The following is a 21,012-nucleotide window of genomic DNA, read 5'->3' as shown; positions in this document are numbered from 1 at the left end:
AGAATATTAACATTGTAAAATAGTTTTTCATTATGTTCATCACGACAAGTAAGCACATTTTAACCAATAATTGTCACTAGTGTTATGTAAAAGGTATGTATGTATGTATGTATTTATTTATTATTTCCTTTATTACGTACTTACTTACCTACCTACCTACCTACCTACCGCTAAATTATATGATAAAATTACAAATAAATTCATGGATTAAATAATAGTAATAATAATAATAATAAATACAATTTTAAAAGTAAGAAAAAATGTCAAATATAAAAATAATATAACATAATACATTATAAAATATTATACATCATGGTAATATTTGTTGTACTGTATTTAATTCATACTGTTTAAAAAACATTGTATTTTCAAAGACTGTAAAAATATATTTTTGAGTATAGTAATGAGAATCTAATTAAAAGAATCTAAGTAAAATGTTGGTACTACAATGGAAATTTAGGGGCTAAATGTGCTTTATGTCATGAAAATAATGGTATAATGCTCATAAGAATAATTAGCATGCTATTCCCTAAAAGTAATACACATACACATAGTAATACACATTTAATTTACAATCATTATTGTTTTCTTTTAGGTAAAAAGTGACCCAAGTGTATGTATTTTGTAAGACTAACTTGAAATATTAATTTATTAAATTATGATTTATTATATAAATAATTAAGTAGAACTATGCAGTGATTCCATGTTTTGTGTGCAGTGTGTGTGTTTGCTGATCATACCTGACACTTGATGCCAGCGAGGCTGCATGTGCAGGTCTCCGGGTCACAGAAGAGTCTGCAGTCGCAGCCACAGTCTTCCCTAGACACCCTGATGGCCCGTAGCTCATGTTTCTCTTCCACATCGATTTTCTTAACACCGGATGAGCGCAGCAGAGCGCGCCGCTTCTTAGTGGTCAACGGCTGAAGGAAAAAGTATTCATCCACCTCTGTGTTATCAATATCCAGGTCATCATCAGAGATGTCATCCAGCGTGAGAGCATTGGCCTCCTCGGACTCCATCGAGCCGTTCTTCGTCAACTGAGGACGATACAAAAGGTGAAACACTACAGACATTTGCACAGCAATATATGCATGACAATAAGTATCTGAATGGTTTGCATACCCGCAGTCGAATAGAGTTGAGTTTCTCTTCTTTCAAGTGATCTCGGAGCATGTCTCTGTGGATTCTCTCCTGCTCCATGGCGAACTCGCCCAGCGTGTACTGTCGCACGCAGCTGTGTCTGCTCGACATGCCCAGCGTACTGCCACCCTGACTGGGCACGCTAGTGAATCCCTGTCTGCGGCTGAAGTAATACACAGTCACCTTTTCAAAGTGCACCCTCCTTGTCCTCATCCGCTTCTCCCGCTTCAGTATCGAGGATGCTATAAAGACATTAAAGGTAAATAAAATTACAGTTCGGTTATTTAATTTGAAGGACACTGATATGCATCTTTCCGGTAACAGAGCAGTATGTCTAAGTGATTCGTGGACTCGGAAATAGGGCTGAGTGATGCATTAAATGTTTAGGTTATAAAATTACTGATATTTGTGATTTTCACAATGATTTATTTACATTAAATGAATGCATTTACATTTTGGCATTTTGCACTTTTGTGCAAAGCAACTTATACGATGCAATTATGGTTTACATTCATGCATTCTCTGGAAATTGAACCTAGTGTTGCTAGCAGTTTGATTCTCTTCACAAATTTATATAAAGTCATTCTGATTTAAGAATGTCTCCTCTAGTAAAAAAGTTATATATTTAAAATGCATTTCTTTTATACTAAGTATAGTTCAAGTCTATTATCATATTTACTGGCATATCGCTTGAGACTTACTGATATAAAAATTGCAATTAAACTTTATTTGGAGTACCACTTGTGTACAATGCACATTTCATAATATTAAGCCTAAAATGTGTGTTAATGTCACTATTGATGAGGATTATATGATCTTTAAATAATATCAGTCTTTAAATGCAAAAGTGTACCTAAAGTATACTTGCAATAGTTCCACTTTAGCACAATCAAATACTTAAGTATATCTTTAGTTGGACTTCAGCACAATTAAAGTGCATTAAGTACAAAATTAGTTGTTCCAATTTAGCAGACTTTAAATTTACCAGTTTAGTATACTACAAGTACAACTGCAGGGTATTTTTATTAAATACATAATATGTAAATATTAGTTGTAGTATAGCATTAAATACATGTATTTTAAATACATTTTAGTGCATTTATTTTTGCATGGCATTTCACTTGCTTTAAAATGTTAAAATGTTTGTTTAAAATATATATAAATAAATATTGCATATTATTAGGTAGGTATTGCTGAAGAATTCTAGTTCTAGCTAACTATTTGTATAATAATTCATAATTTAATAAATGAATATTTCAAGTTAGTCTCACAAAAATACACCTGGGTCACTATTCACTTAAACAAAAACAATAATGATGTAAATGAAATAAATTAATATTTCTAGTTAGTCTCACAAAAATGCACCTGGGTCTCTTTTTACCTAAAAAAAAAACAACAACAATAATGATGCACTGTAAAAAAAAAAAAAATTGTTAAATCAACTTAAAAATATTTTTTACCCTGCTGCCTTAAAATTTTAAGTTCAGTCAACTCAAAACAAGTTCAGTCAACTTGAAATGTTAAGTTTTACTTATATATTTGAGTTGATTCAACAATTTTAAGGCAGCCGGGTAACAAACACAGCTTTTAAGTTTAACAAGCCAATTTTTTGGTGTTGTCACCTAGTACAACTTAACATTTCAAGCTGACTAAACATATTTGAGTTGACTTGAGTTAACAACTTTTTTTTTTGTTTTGTTTTTTACAGTGTGGTAAAGTAAATATATGTATTTACTTACGGGTAATAGCATGGTAAAATTATTTTTATTATTTTTATGACCATTAAAAAACGTTTTTATTGATAATATTGTAATGTTTTATATATATATTTTTTAAATGCATTATGCCATTAGTTTTTTATGACAATCAAGCACATTTAGCCCCCATATTTCCATTGTTGCACCAACATTTTTTTTTTTTTTTGTTTGCAGTTGTCAGTGATGTTTCTAATTAAATTCTTATTAATGTACTCAAAACCATTTTTTACAGACTATGAAATACAATGTTTTTTTTGCATATACAATATCAATTTAGTGAAAAACAGTCAGAAACAGGTCTGATTATTTGTAACTAGCTGTTTGCTGATTTAAGATGGTTTAGCTGGTCTCCTTGCCTGGACCAGGTGGCAAACCAGCAAACTAAACCTGCCTAACTAGCTTGGCCAAACTGTGGGAAACCTACTAACCACTAGCTAACCACCTGGTTTTGTTTTTTTCAGCTTTTTAGCTTTTTTCATTTTGATGAATGTTACATGACTGGTATACATGTTTTTAAAAGAAGTGTCTAATGCTCATTAAGGCTGTATATATTCTATACAAAAAAACAGTAAAATCAGTAATATTCTGGAATATTATTACAATTTAAAATAACTGGTTTCTATGTGAATATATTTTTAAAGTGTAATTTATTCCTGTGATCCAAAGCTGAATTTTCAGCATCATTACTTGAGTCTTCAGTTTCACATGATCCTTCAGAAATCATTCTAATATGCTGATTTGTTGCTCAAAATTTTTCTTAATATAGTTAATGTTGAAAACAGTTGTGCTGTGATACTTTTTGATGAATAGAAATGCAAAAAACTGTGTTTATTTATTTTAAGCATTGATATTTATTCTTGTGAGCTACATAACGCAGCTGTATTAGTAAGCTTTTCTCCTCAGTGCGCCTCTAGTGGCCTCTTCAGTTCTCTGCATGCCTCCGGCTCCTATTGTTTGGCTATTTAAAGGGGGATGGTAAATATACCCTGTATAAATATCCCCAGTTTTGGCCTCCGCAAGAGTGGAGTTTCCCTGATACTCTCTCCCACAGCTCCCTTCATGTCTGACACAAACAGGACAAATAAGAACCATCTGCTTCTGCCGGTCCCCCGCCCAGAACCACCAGCAGAATACATTACACACACACATGAGTGTGTGCACTGCGCTTAACCCAGTCTGACTCAGGAACTCCAGCAGAACTGAAGCACAGCCATTCACTGCAAACAGAGCTTTCTAAGAGCAGAGGCTTAGTGTTAAAGAAGGTATGAGTGATGTGTATCTTGTTTAAGAGTCTTTTTTCCCCTTTGGACATGTAATATGAAAAAAATATATATTTTTACATACCCAATTCTGAGAAAACAAATCTAAATTGTGAGATGCAAACTCAGAATTCTGTTGAAAAAAGTCAGAATTGTGAGATGTAAGTTCAGAAATCTGAAACAAAAAGTAAATATTGGAAGATACAAGTTCAGAATTCTGAAATAAGTCAGAATTGCAACATACAAATTTACAATTCTGAAGTCATAGTTTCTTCTGCTTGCCAAGCCTGCATTTATTTGATCCAAAATACAGCAAAAGCAGTAATATTGTGAAATATTTTTACTTTTTAAAATAACTGCTTTCTATTTGAATATATTGTAAAATGTAATTTATTTCTGTGATCAAAGCTACATTTTCAGCATCATTACTCCAGTCACATGATCCTTCATGCTGATTTGCTGTTCAAGAAACAGTTTTTATTATTATCAATATTTAAAACAGTTAAGTAATTTTTTTCAGGATTCTTTCAATAGAAAGATCCAACTATCAGCATTTATCTGAAATAAAAAGCTTTTGTAACATTATACACTATACCATTCAAAAGCTTGGAGCCGGTAATATTTGTTTTTTTTGCAATAATGATTATAGAAAAGAATATATTTATTTAGCAAGGATGCTTTTAATTGATCAAAAGTGATGATAAAGACATTTCTAATTTCAGATAAATGCTGTTCTTATGAATTTTCTATTCAACAAAAAAACCTGAAAAAAATCTACTCAGCTGTTTTCAACATATTAATAATAATAGTTAATGTTTTCTTGAGCTGCAAATCAGGATATTAGAATGATTTCTGAAGGATCATGTGACTGGAGTAATGGTGCTAAAAAATCAGCTTTGAAATCATATGAATAAATCACTTTTTAATATATTTAAACAGAAAACAGTTTTTTCAAATAGTAAAAAATGTTTTAACATTTTACTGTTTTTGCTGTACTTTGAATCAAATAAGTGCAGGCTTGGTGAGCAGAAGAGACTTCTTGCTGTTCAAAAACGTTTGACTGGTAGTGCATTTTTTGCCCTATGTCATTATTTTAATGTCAATTAAGTAGTTTTTCCACCCAAAATCTCATTAATGTAATGAATCTAAATGTTTTCTTTTGAATTTTCTTTGTAATTCTCATTATTCTGAGTAGTGGTTCTCATTAGCTTCTCATTACTGTTATTAGGGAAAAATTAAGAAAACAATGTCTTAATGCAAAAAAGGCCTAAATTATTTATTTTTCAAATTAGATGTGAAATGTGACCTAGACATGTTCTTGACAGGATTTGTGCGATTCCATCTGAAATACAAGTTTTGTGGACATTTACTATTGTAATACCATGATATTCTTTAGAGTACACTACTGTTCAAATATTTGGTTTGATTTTATTTATTTATTCATTTATTTGTTTATTAATTCATTCAGCAAGGATGCATTAGATCTCTCTTAAAATGAGTAAGGACCACAACTGATTTCTACATTGATAATAATTGGAAATGTAACACTGAAGACTGGAGTAATGATGCTTTGATTACAGGAATAAATTCAATTTTCAAATATATTAAAATAGAAAACAGTTATATTTATTATAACAATATTTCACAATATTACTGTATTTTTTTAGGAGTAAATTAGCACATTAGAATGATTGCTGACGGATCATGTAACACTGAAGTAATAATGCTAAAAATTCGGCTTTGAATACAGGACGAAATTCAATTTTAAAGTATATTAAAATAAAAAAAACAGTTACTTTAAATTATAATAATATTTTACAAAATTACTGTTTTTACAGATTTTTTTATTTTATTTATTTTTTTATTTTTTTTTGAGGAGTAAATCAGCATATTAGAATGATTTCTGACGGATCATGTAACACTGAAGACTGGAGTAATGATGCTTTGATTACAGGAATAATTTCAATTTTCCAATATATTAAAATAGAAAACAATTATTTTAAATTATAATAATATTTCACAATATTACTGTTTTTTTTGTTTGTTTGTTTGTTTTTGAGGAGTGAATCAGCATATTAGAATAATTTCTGAAGGATCACGTGACACTGAAGACTGGAGTAATGATGCTAAAAATTCAGCTTTGATTACTGGAAGAAATTCAGTTTTCAAGTATATTAAAATAGAAAACAGTTACTTTAAATTTTAATAATATTTTACAATATTACTGTTTTTAAAATTTAAAATCATTAAAAAAAAATCTTACTGATCTCAAACGTTTGAATGGATTGCAGTATCATGTGCAAACTTAAGTATATGAATATGGCAATCATTATCGTAATACCCTCAGATGCCACCGCAGGGTTTACGTCTACCAGTCCCTGGCTATTCATCATGTTTACTTTGCTGAAAATAGTTCCAGGAATCCAGCCCAGCAGGTTGATCTGAATGTCAGTAATTTACAATTATGAGCTACATTTCACATCTTAATGTAGACGTAACCTCTCTCTGAAGCTGTGCTGAAAGAGCAGCGCTTTCTAAAGGAGGAAACAGACGTCCTCTGGGACTCGGTGCACCGTGGGTCATCCGCAGACATCTGGTGCACATAAACTTCTAATTATTTTTAATGACAGAATCAAAGTGAATGAGCATCACAAAACATTAAAGAGCTTGGAGAGGTGATGGAGAACTGACTGAGGAATGATTGACACGAAGGAGAAAATCAGCTTCTTGCTTTATTGGGCCTTAAATTAATTATTGTTTGTTGACAAAAAATGAGGCAGTTTTACAGCAGCTTCTCAAACTTCATCTTTCTAGAAATGATGACTGATGCTTTTCAGGTGAACTGCTCTTTGACTTATTATGAAGTCAAATGCCGGCTCATGCGCTTCAGCTCCTCAACGGTTAGCAGCATGAGGCCAGATGTTTTACGTTTATTGCGATGATGGATATTTTCTCAAGCCCCCTTCAGACAAGCGTGATGACGATCAATATCAAATCTCAGTGATGAATTTTGCTTTCAAAGGGCCATTTTCTATTTTCTGCTACCAATTTCGAGCTAGTGTTTTCCCTGGGGACATTCTCTGGGAAATGGTATTTCCCATCTTCTTTCTCATATACTCACAATTCAGTGCTTTAAAGAAAGGACACAACAATTTTGTGCCTGTTGTCATTAGTTTTAGAATAGTTTAGTAGATTTTCATTTTTATTTTATTTTTTTTACTTTTATGTTTTTATGTTTCTCTTTTTCCACCACTGAACAAAAATATAAAAGTTAACTGCGACTTTTTATCTCACAATTCTGACATTTTTCTTGCAATTGCGAGTTTATATCTCGCAGTTCTGACTTTTTTCTCAAAATTTCTGAGATGTAAACTCGCAACTCTAAGATATAAAGTCAGAATTGCAAGATATATACTTGCAATTGTGAGTTATAAACTCACAATTCTTTTTTTCTCGCAAATGTGAGTTTATATCTTGCAATTCCGACTTTTTTCATGTAATTTATATTTTTTTCTCAGAACTGACAATCTCACAATTCTGACTCAATTACACACAAAAAAAAATCAATTTTCAGTAACACACCAAATGTGAAATTTTGAATTAGAAAATCTGAAATAGTATTTTCTTGTAAAACATACAATAATCATAGCTATAATCATTTAAGCCTTTCAAAATTTTTTTCTCTTTATTCAAGGTTTCTTAAAAAGGTCTTTCAAAGGTGTTAAATCAGAGCAGAAAGTCTTAAATTCATAAAGTCGTGGCATTAAATGTTGCATGCATTGCACAAAATTAATATATTCCTCAGTATGTTTGTTTTCCAAAAAAAAATTAAACATCCTTAAATCAAGATACACTGGAGATGCAAATGTAAGATACAAACAAAGCAAAAAAAGATTTTTTTCCCCTCAGAATTGCGACTTTGTATCTCACAATTCTGACTCTATAAGTTGCAATTGTGTGTTATAAAGTCAGAAGGAATTCTGAGGAAAAAAAATCACAACTGCAAGATATAAACTGGCAATTCTGAGAAAAAAGTCCGAATTGTAAATTTATAATTTGCAATTGCAAGTTTATATCTTGCAATTATAAGAAAAGAATTGTGTAAAAAAAAAAAAAAAAAAAAAAAGTCAAAATTGTGAGATACAAACTTGCATTTGCGAGAAAAAGACAGAATTGTGAGTTTGTATCATGCAATTCTGAGGAAAAAAGTCAGAAGTGTGACATGTAAATCGCAATTGCAAGAAAAATGTCAGAATTGTAAGATAAAACATCGCAATAACCTTTTTTATTTTTTATTCAATAGCAGAAATGGGATTTGTACTCATTTTAAAATGTTGTGTGATTCTTTAAAATTTAATAATTTAAAGAATTATCAAAATAATTTTTGGGACTATATGAGGGTGACTAAATAATGACACATTTTTAGATGAACTACTACTTTAACATTTTTTTTTGCATAACTCTCATTAGTTTTATGACCTGGCAACTTTTTACTTTTGAAATATAATGTATAATCCAAAGTATTAACACAATTCTAAGATATAAATTCTAAATGGTGAGATGTAGAATCTGACTTCTGAATTCTGACATCTCACAGTTCTGTTTTTGTTTCTATCACAGAATAAAATTAATTGGGTAATTGCAACTTTTTATCTCAGAATTCTGACTTTTGTTCTCTGAATTGCAAGTTTATAACTCTAACAACTAACTTGGCAGAGTTTATATTGTGAAAAAAATGTGTGCAATTGTGAAAAAAAAGACAGAACTGTGACATATAAACTCAAAATTGTCAGATAAAAAGTTGCAAATACTTTTTTTTTTTAAATCCTGTGGCAGAAACAACTTTCCATAAGTAACACACCAAATTAAATGTGAAATTTTGAATTAGAAAATCTGAAATAGTATTTTCTTGTAAAACATATTCAATAATCATAGCTTTATTTAAACCTTTTAAAAAAAACTTTTCTCTTTATTCATGGTTTCTGGAGGTCTTAAATCAGAGCAGAAAGTCTTAAATTCATAAAGTCGTGGCATTAAATGTTGCGTGCATTGCACAAAATTAATATATTCCTCAGTATGCTTGTTTTCCAAAAAAAAATTAAACATCCTTAAATCAAGATATACTGGAGATGCAAATGTAAAGTGAAGTCTTAGAAATTTGAACAAAATTAAGATTATGCTTAAAACAAGAACAAATATATGTTATTTTCCCTTTGAATCAAGTTTTCTGAGCCAGATGGCAGATATTTGGTCTGGTTTTATTCATAAACTCACTTCATTTTGATCAATTAAACAAGACTTCCCATTTTATGCCATTTTGTTTCTTATTTAATGTCATTTTAGCTGTTTACATTTATAAACTATATTTGTTTAATTACATCCTTTGATTTTCTTAGTCTTCCTAAGGTCTCAAAAAAAGTCTTACATTTACCACAAAACCAGTCATATGGGTATATTTGTAGCAATAGCCAAAAATACATTGTATTTGTCTTTTATGCCAAAAGTCATTAGGATATTAAGTAAAGATCATGTTCCATGAAGATATTTTTTACATTTCCTGCTGTAAATATATCAAAGTTTAATTTTTGATTAGTAATATGCATTGCTAAGAACTTCATTTGGACAACTTGAAAGGCGACTTTCTCAATATTTTTATTTATTTATTTTTTTTTGCATCCTCAAATTCCAGATTTTCAAATAGTTGTATCTTGGTCATATATTGTCCTATCCTAACAAACCATACATTAATGGAAGTCTTACTTATAAATCTCAATTTCATAAAACTGACACTTATGACTGGTTTTGTGGTCCAGGGTCACATATTCAGTCCGCAGTTACGCTAAACTGTCACAGCTTTCAGAATATTTCACCTCAAATCATTTGATATAGATGTAGTTCTGTCTCACCTGTCCGCTGCAGTGCGTGTGTTGATGATGAAGATGATGCTGATGAAGAATGGCTGAAGTGCGAGGCTGACGGGTTGACGCTGTCGCTGCTGTCTCCGCTCTCAGTGCTGGATATCTCCTCCTCCTCAGACTCCCTCAATGAGGAGCAGGGCGACGCTCCCTCCACCTCCTCAAACTTCCTCTTTAGAATTCCACTCATGGCTGCCGTCAGGCTGCACCAGACAGTGAGAGAGAGAGAGTGTTAATAGAGTGCAAGTAAAAAATCCCATTCATTTTCTCCACAAACAAATAGACATTTAACATTTCAGTGACATATTGTGTTATTTCAGTGATACATGATACATGTTTCAGTTAGTATGAGTATTGTATTTACTAATAATCCTGAAAAGAGATCATCCAATAAGAATCACGGATCAAGTTGCTGTTACCATGACTTTGTAAATGTGTCCATAAACCATGAAAATATGCAAATTTATTTACACTATATATGTATGTATGTGTATATATATATATATATATATATATATATTTTTTTTTTTTTTTTTTTTGGAGAATACTCATATATATACAAATACATGAGGGAAAAGTCCCATTTTGATGTCTGCATCAAATTAAAATTATTAAAGAATTAATATAAAATAATTTTATATACATACATACATATATACATAATAAATGCAAGTGTCTACTTTAATGTTTCAACTAACTTTTGTAAAAAATAAAATGGCTAAAAATACATGAAATAATGGTCCATCATTCAGCATAACAGATATATTAATGTAAAAATTAAATCAATAACATACTTATTCTGACCTGTACTTATTAAATTATATAAAAGATAAAGCGATCACACAAAATTTCATTACATTTTAGATAAATAACATTATTTTTGCTGACAAATGTGTAAAACCTCTGGTTTGAAGGATACTGGCAAAGACTAATAAAGATTTAAAATGACAATTAATTAGTTTTTATTAGTTTAATTTTAGTGATTTTAGTGAAAAAGAAAACAAACACAGCAATCCTAATGTACGAAAAAAAAAATGAAAAATTAAAGCTTTTGCTGCTTGAAAACCCCTTTTCGCCTTTCACCTGTGAATATTCTCCAATTAAATAAAATACAAAATAAATACACACACACACACACACACACACACATACATACATATATATATATATATATCAGTGCCTCATTCACTATGGTTCTCAGGATAAGCCTTCCCTCATGAAAGACTTTTTAGCTGTTTTCAAACACTGTTTGCTTCAAATAAAACTCTATCATGTAATTAGTCTCAGAGCTGGTTTGAGATCCCTATGGAGAAAATAAATGGGAAAGATATACTTCCAGAACCTAGGCCACAGAACAGGTCAGCTGTTGTTGCTCAATATCAAGCTTATGTTCGCTGCGATCCTCAAAGCACTCAATTAGCGATAAACGTTAGAGCACACATCCTCCTCTCCTTTCCTGTCCTCCTCCTCGCTGCCATTGATCACCAGGCCTCACAGGACCCCAGATGGAAGCAGAGGGAGAAAAAAACTACTAATTGAATTCTACCTCAACCTTCCAGGAAGTCCATTTTGTCTGTGTTTGATTGAGTGTCTTCAGGAAAGAAAACAAACGGGAAACTTGAGATGAGTTTTCAGAGTTGCACTCATAAAGCGCATACCTCAGCTTCAGGAATTTATTAATCATAGTACAAGGACACGGCATGACTGAAAAACACTTGAAATTAGACTCAAAGGCTCAATGTCGCTCGGAAAGAAATGTTCAGTAGACAGTTGTAAAAGTAAGTGGAATCTTCAGAACAGATTAAAAAAAAAACTAGTTTTTACAATGAAGTGAAGTACCCAGGAGAAAATTAAACGTGCTGTGTGTAACTGGCTGTACAAAAGCATAAAAATACCATTGCCCAATGCCAGTTTACCCTATAGGATTTCGACACCCAGGGTTGCCAGGTGTTGAAAAACACAACATGTTGCAGCCTTGCAAGCCAGCAAACAAACTAGGTCAGAGATCGCAGATTCTCCCTGACCCAAAAAGCCTCAACATTCAATCAAAAAGCTCTATGACCATCAACTTAGAGCGTAAGGCTTGTCACCTGATGTGTGTCCTCAATCTGGCAACCCATGTGAGTGTTGATTCTCAGGAGAAGGGGCACGAGAAACAAATCTTTCCAATATTTTGAATAGCAGTTTTTGGAATGCAGTTCACATTTCAACCACTAGCTGTCAATATTACAAACTGCACATCTAAATTAAAATTAGCCTACCTGAAGGACGTTTACCATTGCCAAGCAACATGGCGGATTAACATAGTGTACATCACATGTGTTTATAATGGCTTTGAATGCATCTTGTTCTAGCAATGCAATAAAAACAATTAGTACAATGTAGCAACCATAAAGCAATTCCCTTGCAATCATTCAGGACATCCTAGTAACTAGTGCTGTAACATACTGTTTCAAAAACGCTCAAAACAATTAAGCAACTGTATAGCAACACCCTAGAAACAGAAATCACCCTATAAATGCCCTGGCATCCATCCACAGCATGGTGAGTTTTGCACAGGTAAGTACCACTTTCATTGTCTTTATGAAATGTAGTTTTCTGCTCTTGTGTGTAATAAACCTGTTCCTGTTGAGTTCAGCCTGTTGGATTGGACAGATTTCACACAGATTCCCTAAACCTGCAGCAGCAGCAGCACATCCTGACAGTATCTTTTCCCTCCCGTCTCCTGCTTATTTCTGTAGCTAGAATTGAGTCAGCGATGAGAAGAGTGAAAAAAAAGAGACGCACACACATACACACAACAGAGAAAGCAGTGCGCCAGAGTCTGGAGAAAGAGAGGAAGGCTGGCTGGCAGCCTCATCACTGAAGGAGGGAATGTGTTGTTTCGCGCTGCAAGTCTCATCCATCGGATGACTACTGAAGCCCAGCAGAGCTGCTGATCAACTGCGATTTTGGAGGTGGGGGAACGATTAAATATGATGGTGATGACTAAATATGATGATGCCCCATCCTCCAAAAATAAATAAATAATAAACAAACAAATAAAAATAAGAGTTGCATATTACTAAAATTAGAAAGAATAAAACCGAAACACCCAAACCAAGAGAAATAATTACAGTTGAGGTCAAGAGTTTAATATTGGGCTTAATATTGTGTTGTTATCTGAATAATCCACAGCTGTGTTTTTTTGTTTAGTGATAGTTGTTCATGAGTCCCTTGTTTGTCCTGAACAGTTAAACTGCCTGCTGTTCTTCAGAAAAATCCTTCAGGTCCCACAAATTCTTTGGTTTTCCAACAATGACTGTATGATTTTGAGATCCATCTTTTCACAACGAGGACAACCAAGCGGCTCATATGCAACTATTACAGAAGGTTCAAACGCTCACTGATGCTCCAGAAGGAAAAACCATCCATTAAGAGCTGGGGGGTGAAAACTTTTGAACAGAATGAAGATGTGTACATTTTTCTTATTTTGCATAAATATTATATTATTTCATTTAGTACTGCCCTTCAGAGGCTACAGAAGATGTTACATGTTTCCCAAAAGACAAAATAAGTTGCATTTACCCTGAACTTCACATTTTTTCTTATAGACTATATGTACATATCTTTTATGTGAAATATCTTATTCAGGTCAGTACAAAATAATCAATAACATGCATTTTGTTTTATTTAGGTAAAATAATTAACATTTTTAATGATTCTTAAAGGGGGATGTAAATTTTTGACCTCAACTATAAGCACATTTACTTGATATTCAACACTCAAAAACAGAGATGCATATTCACATTTAATTTGTGTGTTAAGCAGTTTATATCAACTTTTTGATTATCTAATTAGCCTATATTTATAGACCAGACATACATTAAAGACAACTGGTTAAACATATAATAAATATGTATAATATAGTGCACATATTTAGCAAAATCCTTCTTTCTGAAGTTAATTTTTTTCTACCTGTCTCGAGTTGAAGAGCTGTCCTTAGATGCGTGCGTGTTGACACGGTCAAATTTCACGCGTTCTGTTTAAAGACTTTTGGCACTTTTGGCCTTCCATATTTTCTAAGCTGTTTTGTTGACGTCTTTCCGCGGATGAAACACTGATTGAGCGATCACAGGAGGCCTGAAACATTTCAGTAAGTTGTTCTGTTTCTTTCATCATACCTTTTGATGTTCATTCATCATTATATAGAGTTGTAACTAGAAATAAAAACGAAGAGAGGAACGGTTTATGTGCCGCTTGAATTGAGGCAAATACAGCAATCAGTCACATAACATTAAAGAGCGCCAAAACCATTCATTGTCTAAGTATCGTGATAATATTGACACAAATGTGACGTTGTTTCATATCAAAATTCATATCAAAACGCTAAGTTTAATGAGAATACTGGATGGTAAGGGCGCTACACGTAATGTTTAGTTAAGTTTTATTAAGTTCATCATTCCATTTAATTTTTAGCAACCATTATGGAATTGTTACTTTTGAATGTTCTCTGAACGTTCTGAAACAAAGAGGAACATTCCAAAAATGTTAGATGAGCATTAAAATACAGTGTTTCAGAAATTGAATGTTTCATGAACTATGTATAAATGTTTTTGTGATAACTGAACGAACATTCTAGTAACATTACTGGAAGAACTTAACTTTGAAAAAACCTTAAATTAAACATGCACAACTTTGATGTCCATAAACTTGCCAGAACGTTTTAAGTTGGGAATCCATTCTTCAGTGTCACATGAAATCATTGTAAAATGGTGATTTGCTTTTTTTTCTCATTTCTTATTTTTATCAATGCTGAAAACAGTTGTGCTGCTAAGTATTTTGGTGGAAACTGTGATACAGGAAAAACAAAAAAAATGAGAAATGTTTGGATCATTTGTAGCTTTGGTTAACATGATAAATGACTAAAATACATTAATAAAATACATGGAATCAAAGGGTTCTCCAGCAGAATGGAATCTCGCATGACACCGGAACGCTGTTCCTGCTCATTCCGGTCCAATTAAACCCCTGTGCGAGACCAGCCTCAGCCTGCGGACTGCATGGGTCTCAGCTGAGGCCTATTGTTTTTCTGTGTGTGTGTGTGTGTGTGGTGAAAACAGCAGCTGGAGAGCCTCCAAACCACAGCAGCGCTGCGGAATGTGTCTCCCTCTCCCTCCCGTAAGGACAGAACACGGCTCTGTTCTCTACAGACACACTCAAAGCACCTACTCTCAACCTCTGGAGCAACTGAATCCACCGGAAACTGTACTACAGTATGCACTACAAGGATACTGAGTTACCTTTAAGACGGAATCCCAGTTGTCTTAAAACCATTTGATTCCGATAGGCACCAGGTGTTCCGATATTCCCACCAGGGTAGATTACATTTATGCATTTTGGATCAGAGTTTTATCCAAACCAGCGTATAGTGCATTCAAACCAGGTACACATTTTTTTTTACCTGGGAATCAAACCTATGACCTTGGTGTTAACTAAAATTAAAATAAATAAATCATAATTTGAAAATAAAAGTTTCATATTATATGTATATATATAATTTTTTTCAGCTAGTTACCAAGGAAACATTTCTTATTTTCATTTATTTTAACTTTGTACTAAAATAACTAAAACTAAACTTGAAATAAAAATAATAAAATTAACAAAAAATATATTTTTAAAAACTACAAAACTACAAAATAAAAAAAAAACAAAAAACAAAATTAGTAAAACTTTAAAATGACATGGAAAATATATATTATTAATAAAATAATGCATAATATCTTTATAACATCTTAATGATACCAAAATAATGGTTCTCACAATTTTTAACTATTTTTTTTTTCAATAAATAATTATAAGGGCCATGAAAAAGTCATAAGGGTCTTGATAATTATTTATTGAAAAACTTTAAAATGTTTTTTCTCAGAAATTGCTAGTAAATTCACAAGTAACACATTGAATTAAATTTTGAATTAGAGAGACTGAAATAGTAATTTTCTTGTAGAACTTACTCCAATAATCTATTTTATTTACAACTTCAAAAAAACAAAACAAAAATAATATAATATTTATCTCATAATATAAATATATATATATATATATATATATATATATATATATATATAGTATATATAAATATTTATGTTTTGTTGTAGTTGTAAATAAACCATGAAACCATTTTGGCTGATTTCTATTCGTATATCAGGTACCAATTTTAAATTAATTGAAGTTATTGATTAGTGCACAACTGAATGAAATGCAAGTGTGACTTTTGCTCAACAAAAACGCAAAACCAATGTATTAAACTCATTGCACCGTTGTGATTTAGGCATGAACGATACCTGTGCAATTATGTTTTTAATTCAATGAGATAAGCAGTTTTGATGTTTGATGTTAAAATTGTAGAAAAAGTGCATTGCAACTGCCTTGAGATGAATAAGAATGCTAACTGTTGTCTTTTTTCCATTATACACTTTCCTAGCTTTCAAGGACTGGATGGAAAAGCATCGTTCCTGAAAGCAGCAAAAATTCCCTTGATCTGAGCCCCAGATCTGTTTGAATCCCGCTGATCCCGCAGCAGTCCGGCGAGATGCGGGAGGTTTGCAATAATTGGAAATGGCTTCTCTAGTTTTGGAGACACAATGTAAGTCAATTTTCTCGTAATCATCATAATTAGTTCCCCTTGTTGAAAATCCATTCGCATTTTCCGTCCTCAGCGGATGCCGCGCTGCTCTGCGATACCCAAAGCGGTTGCCATGGCAACGCTAATACACTCGCACAAATAGTGAATTTCACATTTGAGAGTCATTTCGCTTTTTTTCATTTGTGCGGCATCTACCTCACACACACACCCGAGATTCGAAAATAAATGCTCATGCATGTGTAATCAGAGGGAATTCATTGATGAAATGACTGTGGAAAAGAATCATTTAGTAATATGATTCGGGTTTGCACTTACGCTGCAAAATTTCATGACATTATTATTGTATTTTCTTACAGCAGATGCGACTTGCTGATTTAAAACGGTCAGCGTTGGAGATCCTGCGCTCGCCATCGAGACTACAGCCAGAGGAGCAACTTTTCCCATTTCTTGACACAACGAATCGGCATGACATCTCCGGCTAACCCGAGGTAACAGGAGCTGACTGCTGTACTAGAGAGAGACGACTCGCCACACACAGCTAGTTATTTCTCTTCTACATCTCTAGCTCTTGCTCGCTCTCTCTCTCCCTTTGTCTTCTCTTAGCTGCTGTAGTTTTCCACAGCACACTTGCAGCATGTTACAAGTGAAAATCCTGCAGTAAAAGCCAGCAGAGACAAAAACAGCCACTCCCCGGACGAGCTCTGTACAATATGGACATACACATGTACAAATACACATGTACTTTAGCGTTGTCAATGCAGCACTGACAACCTACAGCGATCAATACTTCTTGGCACCGGATGATGAGCGGTATGAGGAGACCTATAGTGGGCTGGGCAGGATGACCATAATCTTATATCACGATATGACAAATGTTATATCACAATACAGCTATTTTTTCTGCAAATTCAATAGAAAAAAATTATTTATGTATTAATAAAATCTAATGGTAATACTTTGGGATTATCTATATTACATATATTTAATTAATCTATAAAAATGAGTTTATATCATGTTAAAACAATTACGTGTTAATACCTATCTTGGGATAAGCTACATTTAGGATGTTTAATCTATATAAAAAAGGACTTGTATATTTAATATATTTAATTAATCCATAAAAAAGTTTTTAATAATAATATAATAACACAATCATGTGGTAATGTGTATTTTGGGATCATCCATATTTATTATATTTTAATAATCTATAAAAAAATATATGCTATTAAATAATATATATATATATATATATATATATATATATATATATATATTACATATTAAATATTTATACATTAATCTATAAAAAAGTTTCATATAACAACACAATCATGTGGTAATACTTATTTTGGGATCATCCATATTTATTATATTTAAATTATATATATATATATATATATATATATGTATGTATTATTACAGTCATGTGGTAATTTTTAGATATCAAGACAATCATGTAGAAAAACAATTTTGGGATAATCTATAATAATCTAGTAAAAAATTCATCCTTAAAAAAGGTAATTCATCTATAAAAACGTTTTACATATTAATACAATCATTAATACAATCATGTAGAAACGCTATTTCGGGATGATCTATATTAAATCTATTAAAATTAATTAATAAAAAATGTATATATATATTAATACAATCATGTGGCAATACCAGTGTTGTGATAATCTATATTTAATTTATTCGGTTACTCAATAAAACCAGTTTATATATTAATACAGTCATGTGGAAATGCCTCTTTTGGGTTAAATCTATATTAAATATATTCAACCTAACATAAGGTTTTTTTTTTAATATAGGTTATGATTACAGTCATGTAGTAATACTAGTTTTGGAATCATTTAAATATAGATATTTGATTATTTTCTATTTTTATTTGGAACTTGACGAAAAAGAAAAAATGTTCAGTACAAAATATTCAAAACAAATGAAAGATAAATCTGATAAATAAATAAAAAAACATCTTTACATATCTATCTATCTATCTATCTATCTATATCTATATATATATATCTCTATATATATATATATATTATAAAATAGTTTATATTAAATTTTATTATATAAACATAATAAAACAGTTCGGACATACACCTATGACACATCAACTGAATTTTATATTAATGCAGCAAGTTGCAGTGTTGCTTGGCAACTGTAAACAGTTAACTAACACCCCTTAAGTTTCTCATCTTGACTAGTTTGGGACACAAATCCACCGCGTTATAATATAAAAATCTCTACAGGTTGACACACATTATCTGACATCTCACCCAGCGCTACCCCTATAGTGCGGGTCAAAGCAGCGAGCGCTCACAGAAGTTGACCTCCCGATTTCCCATCAGGCCGTGCGTGACACATCAGAACAGAAACACAGGTCACGAGTCATGCTTTCACTTCAAAATGCACCAACCTGCGTCCGCCGCCGCTTTACTCTCCTCCCTCACGCCGTTCAGAGCCAGATGAGACGTGCTGAATGAAGGCCCTCCATTTCACTGGGACTCGAGAGGAGACCGGGGCGAGAGAGGTAAACCGCGCACTCCCGGTCTCCACTGCTGTTAGCATACGCTCCGGTCTAAAACAGACCGAACGCTCTCTCTTATTCGCTCGAGCCACACAAAGACTCATTAGCTGCAGCCGGCGGAGGGCTGGAGATTGTGCACAGCGACGCCTGCCTGAAAGATCACATGGGTGGGAGAGAGAGAGAGAGGGAGAGAGAGCTGTGCCTGTGTTCCTGCTGTCTGCAGATATTTTTACCATCATGAGAGGGAGGGAGAGAGAGAGCGAGAGGGAAAACAGACAGCGGAGAGACAGTCGATAGCAGGCACAGCACCATAATCTGTAGAGGTGAATGAGGGCGACCAGAAATGAGCCAAAATCACTCATATAAACAGTCAAACACACACACACTTGGGCTCAGTGGGATTTGTGCTAATGAACTTGTGCTGCACTTGTGCTTCATAAATACTCCTTTCAAGGCGGGTGATGTGACTCACAGGCAGTTTTGCATACAAACGCATTAAACATCAGAGCTGGATGCTGTAATTGAATATACAGTGTGATGGTAGAGAAATACATCAACTGGTGTTTTTCTCTACTATATTGTTAATACTACATTTTCGGAAAAAGTCTCTTATGCACACTACGGTTGCATTTATTTGATTAAAAATACAGTAAAAACAGCAATATTGTGAAATATTATTCCAGTTTTAAATAACTGTTTTCTATTTGAATATATTTTAAAATGTAATTTATTCCTGTGATGCAATCACAACATTACTCCAGAAACAACTAAATGTCTTACCTAACTTATTTCCATTATGTTCAGTCGACCTAAATTTGTAAAAAATTATTGAGCTTAATGATTTTGTGTTGGGACTACATGAATCATTTTTGTTGATACAACCAGCTGGAAAGTGGATGTGTAGTTCCCAGCATGCTTTGCATGGGGTCGCATTACGAGGGAAATATGTTGACAAAAATGATCACTTTAAGTGTTTTTAATGAAAGGCTTAGTGTGCTGGCAGCTTCATTGACTTTTTGATTCATGCAGTGAACAATAACTGTGCTGAGATCAGTCTTATTTGCTAACATGCCAACATGTGTTTTTGCCAGTTATTTAAAAAATAGCTTGTCCAGTGAATTTTATTATATTAAGTAAATACTTTCCCCACACAATTAGTTCAGATACATACCAGAAAACTAAATCAATTTCAGGTAAACAAATAATGTTTTGTTGAGCCAACTAAACATTTGTTTAGTTGAACTTGTTTTAGTCTTGTTGTATGAACCGGAAATAATTGTGTGGAAAAGTTTACTATAATTTTATTAAGTTTACTGAACAAGTTATTTTTTTGAGTGTTCAGTGTCTTAAAAACAGTTTTTTCAGGATTTGCTTTATGCCTATAAAGTTCAAAAGAACAGCACTGATTTAAAACAGAAATATTTTGTAACATTATAAATCACTTTACTGTCACTTTTGAACAATTTAACACATCCATTTTAAATAAAAGTATTAATTTCTTAAAAACAATTTTTGAATTGTTTAATATTTTTTTGTGACTATCGGAGGGCTTGACTATTTAATGATGTTTACATGTAAAAGAACAGAAAAGTGTAACGTGTCTCTAACAAATCGATATGATAAGCAAAATGTTAGTTGATGGTTGCCAAGCAGCAATATGTTTCACTGCATTAATACAGGATTCGACTGATGCACAGTCACTGGACAGCTTTGAATTTGGCTTGTCCAGTCAGACTTTAGAATCAGAACTATTTGAATAATCAAATGAGATGAAATAGGTTTA

At 32.5% G+C, this 21,012-nt stretch overlaps 1 protein-coding gene across 2 annotated transcripts in view; it reads right to left on the bottom strand.

Annotated features, from left to right (window-relative positions):
• The window catches only part of csrnp3 (cysteine-serine-rich nuclear protein 3), a 74,638-nt gene that overhangs the window by 8,300 nt on the left and 45,326 nt on the right, over positions 1 to 21,012 (bottom strand). The window contains exons 1-4 of one of the 2 annotated variants that reach the window (XM_051119202.1): positions 19,119 to 19,462; positions 10,063 to 10,274; positions 1,123 to 1,382; positions 741 to 1,037 (exon numbers count right to left, since the gene is read on the bottom strand). In XM_051119202.1, coding sequence (XP_050975159.1) covers positions 741 to 1,037; positions 1,123 to 1,382; positions 10,063 to 10,261 — 756 coding nt within the window. In that variant the 5' untranslated portion in view covers positions 10,262 to 10,274; positions 19,119 to 19,462. Of the gene's footprint in view, positions 1 to 740; positions 1,038 to 1,122; positions 1,383 to 10,062; positions 10,275 to 19,118; positions 19,463 to 21,012 lie in introns of those variants that run through there. The other variant, XM_051119201.1, reaches the window with a different exon arrangement.

This window comes from Labeo rohita, chromosome 9, assembly GCF_022985175.1.
Source record: "Labeo rohita strain BAU-BD-2019 chromosome 9, IGBB_LRoh.1.0, whole genome shotgun sequence".
NCBI classification, from domain to species: Eukaryota; Metazoa; Chordata; class Actinopteri; order Cypriniformes; family Cyprinidae; genus Labeo; species Labeo rohita.
The sequence above is the reverse complement of the archived record's forward strand: the minus strand, read 5'-3'. Positions and strand labels throughout refer to the sequence as shown.